At 37.4% G+C, this 12,913-nt stretch overlaps 1 protein-coding gene across 4 annotated transcripts in view; it reads right to left on the bottom strand.

Moving 5' to 3' along the window:
- Window positions 1-12,913, bottom strand: part of Uri1 (URI1 prefoldin like chaperone) — a 57,025-nt gene that overhangs the window by 12,943 nt on the left and 31,169 nt on the right. For 3 of the 4 annotated variants that reach the window (XM_075984239.1, XM_075984271.1, XM_075984250.1), the window contains 2 exons: window positions 9,920-9,998; window positions 8,685-8,820 (listed from right to left, as the gene is read on the bottom strand). In XM_075984239.1, the coding sequence (XP_075840354.1) occupies window positions 8,685-8,820; window positions 9,920-9,998 (215 nt within the window). Of the gene's footprint in view, window positions 1-8,684; window positions 8,821-9,919; window positions 9,999-12,213; window positions 12,288-12,913 lie in introns of those variants that run through there. The other variant, XM_075984261.1, reaches the window with a different exon arrangement.

Below are 12,913 nucleotides of genomic sequence, written 5' to 3'. Positions count from 1 at the left end.
TTTAAATATATTTTAATTTAAAAGAAATTTTTAAAACACTTTAGTTATCTTTATCTAAAGATAAATATTCTACATATGAAAAATATTTAGAAGTATTTAGCTTATGGGATTTTATATTTATATAAACAGAATAAAATTATAAAAGTAAAAATTTATTCATAAAGGCCTAGTAAAAAGTTATTGACATCCACATGAAAGGAGTCTGTGCTGGACAGCATCAAGCACGCAAACACGCGCCTCTTCTCAGTCTTCTGTGACCCCTCCATTCCCAATCCTGTCTATTGTGTGCTGGGGGTTTTCAAGCATTCTCTGAGCAGTTTCAATAGGCCATGCCCCCTGGTGGATATGTTTGCAAGCCTTTTTAAGGGCGTGCCAAGCCAAGCTCTGGAGCTGTGCTAAAAAATGGCAATGCATGTATGTTTGTTGTTACTCCCCTAGGGAACTCAGCAAAATCCATTTTTTTTTAAAGATAAAAACACATAAAGACATTAGAAGAAGAAACAAACAGAAAGGGACTAACATGTGAATTCTGGATAAATGATAACTGCAAGAGAGAAAGCTGAGCTGACACCCCATGACACTGGCCAAGGAAGACAGAGCAAGTCACTGTGGGCTATGGACCAGGAAGGAATGGTAACTGACCTGGGAAGAAGAAAGTAAAACTAAGATCTGGAAGGCAGATTTAAGGTACATGAAGTCCAAAATGCTAAACACTCTGAACACATACATGACTCACACCTCAGGAGAAGAGTGCCTGCTTACAGTGGTGTGGAGGGCTCTTGAGGTGGGAGCATCTGAAATGTTACATCATTAGGGAAACAGCAGACTCCTCTTTGAGGCCTCCAGCTTGGTTCCCAGAACACAAATGAAGATCAGACTCTCTTGTAGGGTACTGATTAACACAAAAACTGCTACTTGAAGACTGTTCTAGAGAAAAGTCAATCAATCAAAACTCTACCTCATATACAAGGAATATTTGGCAGTAGGGGTGAGGTGTGTATGTGTTAACCTGTGTGTCATTGTCAGTGCAAGTGTGGACAGGTGTGCATAGGTGCCCATAGTCTGACAGGTGTCCTTCAGCCACTGCTCTCCAACTTTATTTTTTCAGTCAGGGTCTCTACCAAACCTGAAACTCCTAAGAGTCAGCTAAGTCCATTACTTTAACGATCCATCTGTCTCCACCAAACCCTTCCCTCAAGTGAAGAGGTAACAGGAATATACCATAACCACTGCCTATTTATTTATTTATTTATTTAGGTTCTGGGGATCTGAACTCAAGTCCTATGAGGCAATATCACCAGCCCAAGACTTATACCAGTGCTTAAAATTGTAAACAGCCAAAAATCAACACCTAGTAGAAAAACATTTTGAAGATCAAGTAAAAACTAGTACCATTAAAAAAAAATCCTTTAATCCTGCACACAGGGCTCTTCCAGAGGTCCTGAGCTTGGTTCTAGTATCCACATCAGGCAACCTAACAACCTTCTGTAACTCAAGTTCCAGGGGAATCTGATGCATCTGAGGGCAATTGCCTTTATGTGCATACCTACATATAGACACATATGCCTACACATAACTAAAAATAATAAACCTTAAAAGAAAAAAGTTTCTATTGGCAATAATAGAGAAAATGCACAAACAAAACCAAGTATCGAGTAATCTAAAAGAGAACAGGAAACTGAGATGGGGACAGAGAAAAAAAAAGCAAATGCTAAGCCTTAATACCAAATATATTAATAATTACACTAAATGTAAACAGTCCAAATACAACTGAGAGAAATTGTCAGAATGGATTAAAAAGGGAAGTGTTGTGCTGTATACAAGAAAAGCACTTTATTATGCTATAATTACCACAGATGTTAGGAACGAAAAAACACACCCGGCAAACATTAAACAAGAAACCTATGTAGAAAGAATCAGGAATAAAAGAAAAAGTTATATGATCATGTGGTTCAGCAAAGCACAGCACTTTAACTATCTGAAAAATAAGCCTCAAAACACACGAAACAAAAACTAACACAAGTGAGGAAGATGCGCGCACAGTCCATTCCACCTGGGGAGTTCACTCTTCTCTCCACACTGCACACAAATGAGCAGCTGCAGAGCAGAACGCCATCACCACACACATGCGACTGCATCTGTACAAACAGCAAACGCGTTCTTCTCCAGGGCAAAGCATCAGGAAGATGGAACACGTCCTAGTCACAACGCCAGTCTCACTGTACTCTAAAACTACCTATCAAATACACATTCCATAACCACAAAGAATAAAACTAGAAATCAGCATCAGAAAAAAAAAAACCCTCCCAACATTTAAAATTAAACATCGCTAATTCTGGGATTCATAAACTTTTTCTGTAAAAAGCCAGAATGTACTTCCTTTAGATTTTGAGGGCTATTCTTGGTCTCTAGCTCATATTATCCTCCCTCCCACACACACAATTCTTTCATTAATTAGCTTACTTACATTCATAGATAAAAGCTGGGGTCAACCAGACGTGGCCCAAAGGCCTGTCCTCCCCAACCTAAATGATTAGTGAGTCGATGAGCATATCCCATGACTTAGGAAAATTTATTCAAGGGACAATGAAAATACAATGTGTCAAAACAGCACAGCACTAAGGCAGTGCCTAAGTCAAAATGACAGCACCTATAGTTGAGAATGCGCACCACAAAAAATAAAGCAAACCCAGAACAGCAGTAGAATTTTAATAAGCAAAGGTGAGAGAATCACAGTAATAAAGTCAAAGGCTGGGTCCTAAAATCAACAAGATCAATATGCCCCTCAGTCTCACCAGTAATGAAGCTTTGGAGACTTAAGATAGATAGTTAGAAACTGTTAGTATCTACCAACTGGGTATCAATGGCACTTAGCACCTACCTGTGACAGAAAGTGTGTACTGATACATCATTAATCTCCTAGGAAATAAAACTAATACCTGCCCATTTAAGGACCACTACATCTAGATATACAAAAGAGGAAGAAGATGCATGTTAGCAAAAACAAAGTTAGAAAGGGAACTGTCACCCAAATACATTTAAAAGAAATGAGGACTTAATGCTATAAACAATTCTATTAGATGAATTTAAGAATTTAGGTAAAAACCAAGCAATTCTTTAAAAGTCAGAAAATATCAAACTCTCCCTAGGGAAAATGATAGTCTAAGCAGTGTAATACCTAGTAAAGAATTTTAGTTTGTAGTCTCTGCCTTCAGGTGACTTTATTAGTATATGTTACCAAATATTTACAGCACCAATTCTATGCCGTATCTTACATTTCCCAAATCACCCTATCAATCAACAAATCATTAGCAAATTATGCCCAGTAATGTACAAAAATAATATAACCATATTAACCATAATAATATGACCAAATATGGATCATTCAAAGAAAGAAAATCAGTCAATATAACCTATCATACTGACAAACCAAACACAAAAGCATATCAACATAACAGAAAGAATGCATCACAAGATTCAAGACCTATTCATTATTTTTTAAAAACTCACAAATTAGAAATAAACTTCCCTAATATGATAGAAAGTACTAATTTATGACAATAACTTTTTTTAAAAAAATCTACAACTAACACAACCTCTTGAAGTTAAAGACCAAATGCCTTCCTTGGCAAAAAAATACAAGGCCAAGATGCCCACTCTTAGCCAGTTATAAGATCAGGACTCCTGCTCAATCTCTTACTCAAAGTCCTACCCAGTGCAGTAAAAAAAAAAAAAAAAAAAGAAACAGAGGCACAAATATGGAAAATGAGTTAAAACACGACACTTTTTACAAGACATAGGGTCTACGTCCAAAGTCCCAGGGCATTTATTTCAAAGAATTTCACAAAAGTGACAAGGGCTTACAGGTCACATGGTATAACATGAACTAAACAGGCTTTAAACAGTCTAGGATATCCTAAATACCGAGTAGGGTATACACACTTGGAAAATTTAGCAGAGTTAAGATGTCAATTCTTCCTAAACTGATGCATAGAATTAAAGCAATTCCAGTCAAATATACCCAGGATTTGTTATAGATAGAAACGAGCTGTTTCTAAAATGTAGATGGAAAGACAAAGAAACTGAAACAACCTAGTCAAATTTCAGAAAAGAAACACTAGAGCTTATGAAGTCTTGGGTTTGGATCCAGCAAAGCACAAATGCTGGTTCACAGTGCCTTATTTTAAGGCATACTATAAAGTTACAGCAATTAAAATATGGATGGACATGGGCCAAAGAAACAAAACAAATGGTCTAGAAAAATGAACTATACAAAAAGAGTCAATAACCAATACTTCACTTTTTAATAATTTTAATGAGATACAGTTTACATAACATTATTTATCCACTTAAGTGTATAACTTAAGGTTATATGCATATATATATATATATATATATATATATATATATATATATATATATATATGCATGCCTGGGGCTGTGCAGGCATCATTACACAGGCACATTTTCACATTCACTGTTCGTTCTTCCTCATATCTTCCTATCCCTATACTAACTCACTTCCTATCTTATAAATCTGTCATACTACACACTGCACAGAAAGGAGTGGGTCTGTGTATCTGGTCTCTCTCCTTTGGAAGAATACTTTCAAGACATGTTTCTTTCATAATACTTTCACAGTACTTTTACCATAATACTTTCAAGACATATCAAACTGCATTCTACTTCATGGAAACAATCCATTTGATCTATTTCTTAGCTGATACTTGATTTGTTTCCACTTTGAGCTACTATGGATAATGTCACTAGGGTCTGCAGTGTTTTTGTGTGGTTGTACATATTTATTTCATTTGCATGCAATACTATCTCTGCTAAATCCTGTGGTAATCCAGTGCTGAAAAATTTTTGAAAAATTCTAATTTTCTAATATATACCAGTTTACATTCTCGCTAGTAGCATACAAATGTTCTAAATTTTCCACATTTTTGTTACTATATGTTTTTTATTCTAACCATCTGGTAGAGCACTTCCAGTGGCTTCAAGCTACCAATTTATTTTGACAAGGTACAAAGTCACTTATGGAAAAAGAATGTTATTTTCAAATACAATGTTGAAACAATTATGCATTTAGTCATGAGAAAAGTGAACCTTGACTTAAACCATATACCTAAAGCAAAATTAACTTAAAACATGAGCAAAGTCATAGGTACTAAAGGTAGGTGAAGAACTCTTAGATATGATAGCAAAGACAGAACCTAAGAGAGAAAAGCAACAAACTGGACTTCAAAATTAAAAACTGTTCTGGAAAAACACCATCAACAAAGAACAAAAAGGTAAGATAGAGACAAAAAAAAAGCAAATCATATATTCCAAACAAGATACTTATTCAACATGTATAACAAACTCTCAAAAGCTTTTCAAGCTTTGGAAAAACACAATTCCTTAGGGGTGATTAAGAACACTTGCTGTTTTCCAGAGTAACCAGGTTTGATTCCCAGCAACCACATGGAAGCGCCAACTCTATGCCCACTTCTGGCCTCTGTGGTAATGGCCCATATGTTGTATATACAGACTTACATGCAAGAAATACTTATAGAGATGGGGAAAAAATCAATTTAAAAAAATTTAATAAATTAAAAAAATACATACAACCCCAATTTTTAAAAGTGGCTAAAAACTTTACTAGATAAGAGGCTACAGACTGTATCACCAGTCACTAAGGAGATGCAACTCTAACTCCTTTCTCTCTCTCAAGTAGCTAGCAAGACACAAAAGCTCTGAAGCTCTCACCACTGGCAGTAGAGAGGGAAAGGATCAGTTAAGAAAATAGATGTTTCCACTTTAAACATGGAAGAAAAAGAATGATATGCTAAAGTTGCTAAGATCTATAAGTGAAACTGCAAAAAAAAAAAAAGAAAGAAAGAAAAAGAAACCCACATTGTTCTAGAGCCACACCTCCAACTGGGCAAACTGCATCCACCACTCAGACTAAAAGCCTAGTTAAGATGGAAGGTTTCCAGTGGTGAGGGCCAGGGACTGGATCACATGCACCTTTTGTTATTGTCAAGTTTAGCAATACACCTAAACATTTTTTTTTTCAGCTATTATAAATTACCTCAAAACTGTGGATGAAAACCTCTGAATCCTCTTATCCTATTAGATGCTATGCAGTTAAATATGTGCCCTGACAATTAGATAAATATCTATCCTATGTCACACAATCAGTCACTTTCCAAACTTATATGGAACTGGGAAGTGATTTATCAAAAAAAAAAAAATGTTTCTTTCCTCTAGAGCTCCAGTCTATCAATCAGTAATTGATATTGAAGATTTCTTCACTGATTTGAAAATCAAAGTGAACAAGCTTTTCAGGCTCCAGGTTGACTTTCTATGAGCAGAGACACCAGTCAACAAGAAAAGCCTCAGAATGAGAAAAGCGTCTCCCTAAGAGCCATGCCCACCACCACCTATCTAGCGGACATGAGTAATTTTAACGAATGAAACACAAAGACTATCAACTGATAGAAATTATATATAGGTCCAACAATAGGATTCTGGTTAGTGTCATAAAAGATCAAAATATAAACCAATTACAAACTTGGACTTGATTTGCTATTAGTCTCCAACCATAGTTTCCAGAATTTTACAGAATAAATGAGTTATCCAACTAATACGCACTCCTAGGTTAGTGAAATTATTTCAGCTTTAGAAAAAGTCAGCTGTATTTGGTGTGACCTCACTTATACAGGACAGTCTTCGAAAATTCCTCTTCAAACATACATTTACTAGAAGGTTGAAAGCAGGATATATCAATTTATATAAGCTATTATAAAAATAAAAACAGATTAGAAATTAAATAAGCCTACTGTCAGCATGCAACCAAACCAGAGCTCAAAGGCCATCTGCCCAGGTACGCATAATAGAACAAGAAACTGGGTAAGCAAAAGCAAAGTGGCCTTACAAGATGAGGCAAGCCTCATTGAATAAATGGGACCTCCTGAGACTGAGAAGCTTCTGTAAAGCAAAGGACACTGTCACTAAGACAAAAAGGCAACCCACTGACTGGAAGAAGATCTTCACCAACCCCACCAACTGACAAAGGTCTGATCTCCAAAACATATAAAGAACTCAAGAAACTAGACCGTAAAAGGCTAATCAACCCAATTATAAAATGGGGCACTGAGCTGAACAGAGAATTCTCAACAGAAGAAGTTCAAATGGCCAAAAGACACTTAAGGTCATGCTCAACTTCCTTAGCGATCAGGGAAATGCAAATCAAGACAACTTTAAGATACCATCTTATACCTGTCAGAATGGCTAAAATTATAAACACCAATGATAGCCTTTGCTGGAGAGGTTGTGGAGAAAGGGATACACTCATCCATTGCTGGTGGGAATGCAAACTTGTGCAACCACTTTGGAAAGCAGTGTGGCGGTTTCTCAGGAAATTCGGGATCAACCTACCCCTGGACCCAGCAATACCACTCTTGGGAATATACCCTCTACTATGTTCATAGCAGCATTGTTTGTAATAGCCAGAACCTGGAAACAACGTAGATGCCCTTCAATGGAAGAATGGATGAAGAAAGTATGGAATATATACCTATTAGAGTACTACTCAGCAGTAAAAAACAAGGACTTCTTGAATTTTGCATACAAATGAATGGAAATAGAAAACATTATCCTGAGTGAGGTAAGCCAGACCCAAAAAGAGGAACATGGGATGTACTCACTCATATTTGGTTTCTAGCCATAAATAAAGGACATTGAGCCTATAATTAGAGATCCTAGAGAAGCTAAATAAGAAGGAGAACCCAAAGAAAAACATATAGGCATCCTCCTGAATATTAACCTTCATCAGGCGATGAAAGGAGACAGAGACAGAGACCCACATTGGAGCACTGGACAGAAATCTCAAGGTCCAAATCAGGAGAAGGAGAGAGAGCACGAGCAAAGAACTCAGGACCGCGAGGGGTGCACCCACACACTGAGACAATGGGGATGTTCTATCAGGAACTCACCAAGGCCAGCTGAACTGGGTCTGAAAAAGCCTGGGATAAAACCGGACCCGCTGCCTGGCGGGCGGTGGTGGCACACGCCTTTAATCCCAGCATTCGGGAGGCAAAGGCAGGCGGATCTCTGTGAGTTCAAGGCCAGCCTGGTCTACAAGAGCTAGTTCCAGGACAGGAACCAAAAGCTACGGAGAAACCATGTCTCGAAAAAATCAAAATAAAAAAAAACGGACCTGCTGAACATAGTGGACAATGAGGACTACTGAGAACCCAAGAACAATGGCAATGGTTTTTTTTCCCCAGTCCAATTCTCTTTTTTTAAAAAAAAATTATTTATTTATTAAAGATTTCTGCCTCCCGAGTGCTGGGATTAAAGGCGTGCACCACCACCGCCCGGCTGGGTCCCAAAAGTATTAAGAGCAGAGGGCATGCCAATCACAAGTATAAAATATCCCCAACTCCTGTCTCAAGGTCTATCCACACAACAATGTAACGCCTGTGGTTCACACAGCATACTTTCGGAAACATGGCAAGTGGGAAGGACTTCCAATCTGCTCCACTCTCAGACACTGCTTTCCCTGAGATTACCTATAATCCAGAACAGCAGTCTGGACTAGCAAATCTGAAAATTGCTTGGGTCACAGTCCCCAGCTCTGGAGCCTGCGAACGGATGCAAACATAACGGAGAACGTCTGCACAAGCGGTACCTACGTTCTTTCCGGTGCTCAACTAAACCCATAGCCTGCTTCGCAGAGCACTTTGCAAACCAGTTGTCCCCAAGTAAAACAGTAACTTCATTAGTGTGGACAAGTCTTCCTGGCATGAAGGCAAGAGGGCCAAATGGTACCTATCGGTCAAAAGGGAAAGAGAAAGGCAAAAATTTTAAACATACATTTAAAAAATATTTAGCATAAGAAACCGTACATTACTGAATTCTTACCTATGTACTGAGAAAAATAAAATGTCAATTTCACAGAAATTTAACATTATATTGAAATTTTAGCAGGAAAAACTATAGAAAATTGTATTAGACTGATAAATCCATGTTAAAATAGGAAAATAAATCCACAGCATATTTCCATGACAGCTATTAGAGAAAGTAGTGCTGTCTCTGAATGATTATACATTTCATTAATTCTAAGGTCTAAATGAAACCAAAATAGTAACAAAAACTACTGCCAGTATAACTAAAACTACGGTAACTAAAACTATGTTTTTAAGGGAAGAATTAACAGTTTTATTGCATCTACCTACTCACACTTCATCTAGTATAACAGAATAAATCCTCATAAAGCACACTAATACAATGGAGGCTGCAGCCAAAGGCTCAGGACCAACTGTATGACGTGAGGAAGGTCATTCAAAAAGAAACCAGTAGCACTTCTCATGTTAAAATGTATAGATAAATGTTCTGGGTTACCAGGCATTATGGCTTGTTCTTACTCTGGATAACAGAAAATAACTCAATGTCATATTCCTATCATAACTGGATTTATATATAAAAAGATATTTACAGGGGCTGGAGAGATGGCTCAGTGGTTAAGAGCATTGCCTGCTCTTCCAAAGGTCCTGAGTTCAATTCCCAGCAACCACATGGTGGCTCACAACCATCTGTAAAGAGGTCTGGTGCCCTCTTCTGGCCTCCAGGCATACACACAGACAACATTGTATACATAATAAATAAATAATTTTTTAAAAAAAGATATTTACATGCCAAACCTGTCAGATTTTTGCTAATATGCCATTACATAATATCACAATAATTATATACAAACTATTATTTTTGTTTTAAGGCCTAACAAATCAAACCTTCCTTGCTATTGTTACCTCTGACAGTGTATCAACTGTTGTGAACGGATATACACAGCAAGGACATATCCTATCATTTTGCCATTAGATTGTCTACAACAAACATTGTGACTCTAAAAGGAACACAGCGCGCATACCATGACGTCGTAGGATAACTTGTCAGGCAAGGTCCTCAGTCTCTCTTGAAGTGCACTATAGTCACTGTCTACTTTCTCCCTGATGAGGAAAACACCAAACACAAAATGAGTACACAAACCAGCAACAGCCAACAGTCTTGTTGGCTTTGTCTAGCAGTTTATACCACTATAAAACGAGTTTAGGAGTTCATCGATGGCACTGTTCACCTATAAATTCACTCAGAAATAAAATTCACTTTGAAACAGAATACTCACATCTTGAGAATTAGGTTCATTAGTAGAAGATGGCCTAGTCTAAATAAAATGCAAAAATTAAGAAAATGCAAAGGAGGGAGCCAGGAACTCAAACTGAGAAGAAACATCATACAGCTTCTGAGTGAATAAACAGATTACAGTAGAGACTGAGTACAAGACAGCACCAGGTACTTCAGTCCTCATCAGAAAAGTTAAGCTCAACCAGTCATACAAATGCAAATAAGGTAAGAAATCTGACCAAGGGCAGAAAAAAATTAGGCAACAGTAATGTAGAAAGCACTTCAATTAGTGTCTGAAATCTGTTTCATGGTCTATCAAAACAGAGCTATTAGCCAGGCATGGTGCCAACATGCCTGTGACTCCAACACTAGGAAGTAAGAGGCAGGAGAAAGATCAGAAGTTCTAGGTCATTCTTGTCTTTATAGTGAGTTCAAAGCCAACCTACTGGATTACATGAGATTCTGACTCAACGAAAATAAGGAGAAGGGGGGTAGGACATCCATTTAAACAATCCTAAGATTTGACTCAATGTAACTCTATTGGAACAGAGAACAGCATGTGTCTAAACTGCTCTTCCACAGGACTTCAGTCTGCTGGGTGTCAATCATCCCTCTTCCTAAGACCAAGCACTCACCTATGCTGAGATGAGACTTCTTTGGAGGCCAAGTTTCCTAAGGACTCTTTGCTAAGATGGAAGCTATACACACATCTAGAGTACTGAACTATTCTGACTATTCTGTTAAAAGATGGCAAAAACAATAAGCTCATCAAGTAGGCAAGTAATTTAAATGAACACATACTGTCAGACTAAAATTCATCCTCAGTATCATGTAGGTAATTACCTAGATAACAAAAATGACTACTACAAGTAACGAAATTGGCATCAGTTTACTTTTTAGCTCCACTACAGCAATAGTAGCATAATTAATAAAAACTATCCACTCAGTCTCAAGGTTTGGGGAATTTCACGTATGTTACTATTTATCCTGAAAATACTCCTACAGGAATGTCACTCATTTTTTTCTTATACAAGATAACACAAAGAAAACAGAAAATCAACACTGGAAAAAGTCAGATCTCCTGTGTCCTGTTGAGGTAGACACCCTCACTCTTCATCTTATTCTCTCATACAAAATCTACTTTTCTAATGTCCTATATAAACTCTCCACAAATTCTTATCCATAAACAAACACAAAATGTCTATCATGGTATTTCTTTTGTGCATGTATGTGTGAGGAAGTCCACGGCACATGTGTAAGCTGGAGATCAACACTGGGAGTCTTCTGCAATCATTTTCCACCTTACATCTGAGACAAGATCTCACCAATTCGGCTAGAATGACTGGCTAGCAAGCTCCAGGGATCTTCCTGTCTTTGCCTTCCCAGCGCTGGGGTTGTTACACAACCATCTTCTCTATGTGGTGTTGGAAATCAGAACTCAGGTCTTCCTGACTGTACAGCAAGCACTTTACTGACAACCATCTTCCTAGACCCTATTATTATATTTCATAAGGAAATAAATTACCCTTTTGGGTAGATTTTTATATGACAAAATGCCAAAAATCCTTCACGTATGGGACTATGTACCGGGACCATGGTCCATGGCTTTAAAGTTCTCCTACTTCACTTACACAAACTAACCTTGGCCTTAGCTTCTTCATCCATGTTAAAACGGGAAAAATGCCTATTCACAGGTTCAAGAGCATAAAACATAATTTTCAGAAAAGATTATTAAGTACTAAGGTAAGATCCCACTTAACAGTCATTCAACTGGATAGTGTGACTTACTGAACAGTAACAGGATAACTGAATGTCAGCATTCAGAGGCTTTGGAAACAGGGTCAATATGAGCAACAAAGAGGATGATGTGAAACAGTGCCAACATATCACAGATGCTCATTAATCTATGGAATACTAACAGCCCCTGTGATTCAGACTGAGATTGTGTAAAAGCTCAAGGACTATCCATCCACTATCTAATGCTTCTGATTAGGTCCAATTAAAGTTAGCATTCAGCATGTCTTACATTGGTAATCATACCTAGAAAAGAGGACTTTAAAAAAGAAATCTCATGTGCCCTCAGAGAACAGAAAGTTCAACCAAGGTAATGTCAGCAATCAGTATTTCCAAATGAACACTCAGCTTTAACCTTCATTAATAATTCTCTCTAGAACAAAAAATGTGAACAAATTAAAGAACAGTTTAAGATTAGAGTTGCTATAGTTATTTTCTAAAAACAGAAAAAGAAAGTGAAAGATGATTTAAAATATAGCAATGTAGAAATACTTTTTGAAGGAAGACCAGCTATGTATCTTGAAGAAATCCCAGAAGATCATTCTGGTCAAAACATCCAGAACCAAGCGCTTAACCAAAACACGATCTCCACAGCCCTCTAATACACAAGACTAATAGTCCCTTTAAAACATCATGAGCCTATGCAGCAGCAAAGTTCATCTCTGTGTGTTGAACTCATCTCACATCCACGTCTGTATATGTATATATACACATATATATTTTTTAATTAGAGGGAAATTTGCCTACAGGGTATGCAGTGTCCAACGAGGAGAGAAGGGAGAATCAGATCCACTGGGGCTAGGAGTTACAAGTGGTTGTAAACTACCACATGTGTTTTGGGAGCTGAACCCAAGTCCTCTACAAAAGTAATATGGACTCTTAATTGTTAAGCCATAAAAACACAAGTTTACTTTTTTTTTTTTTCTTCGAGACAGAGTTTCTCTGT

This window comes from Microtus pennsylvanicus, chromosome 1, assembly GCF_037038515.1.
Source record: "Microtus pennsylvanicus isolate mMicPen1 chromosome 1, mMicPen1.hap1, whole genome shotgun sequence".
In the NCBI taxonomy this organism is placed as follows: domain Eukaryota; kingdom Metazoa; phylum Chordata; class Mammalia; order Rodentia; family Cricetidae; genus Microtus; species Microtus pennsylvanicus.
This window is presented reverse-complemented; position numbering and strand designations above follow the sequence as displayed.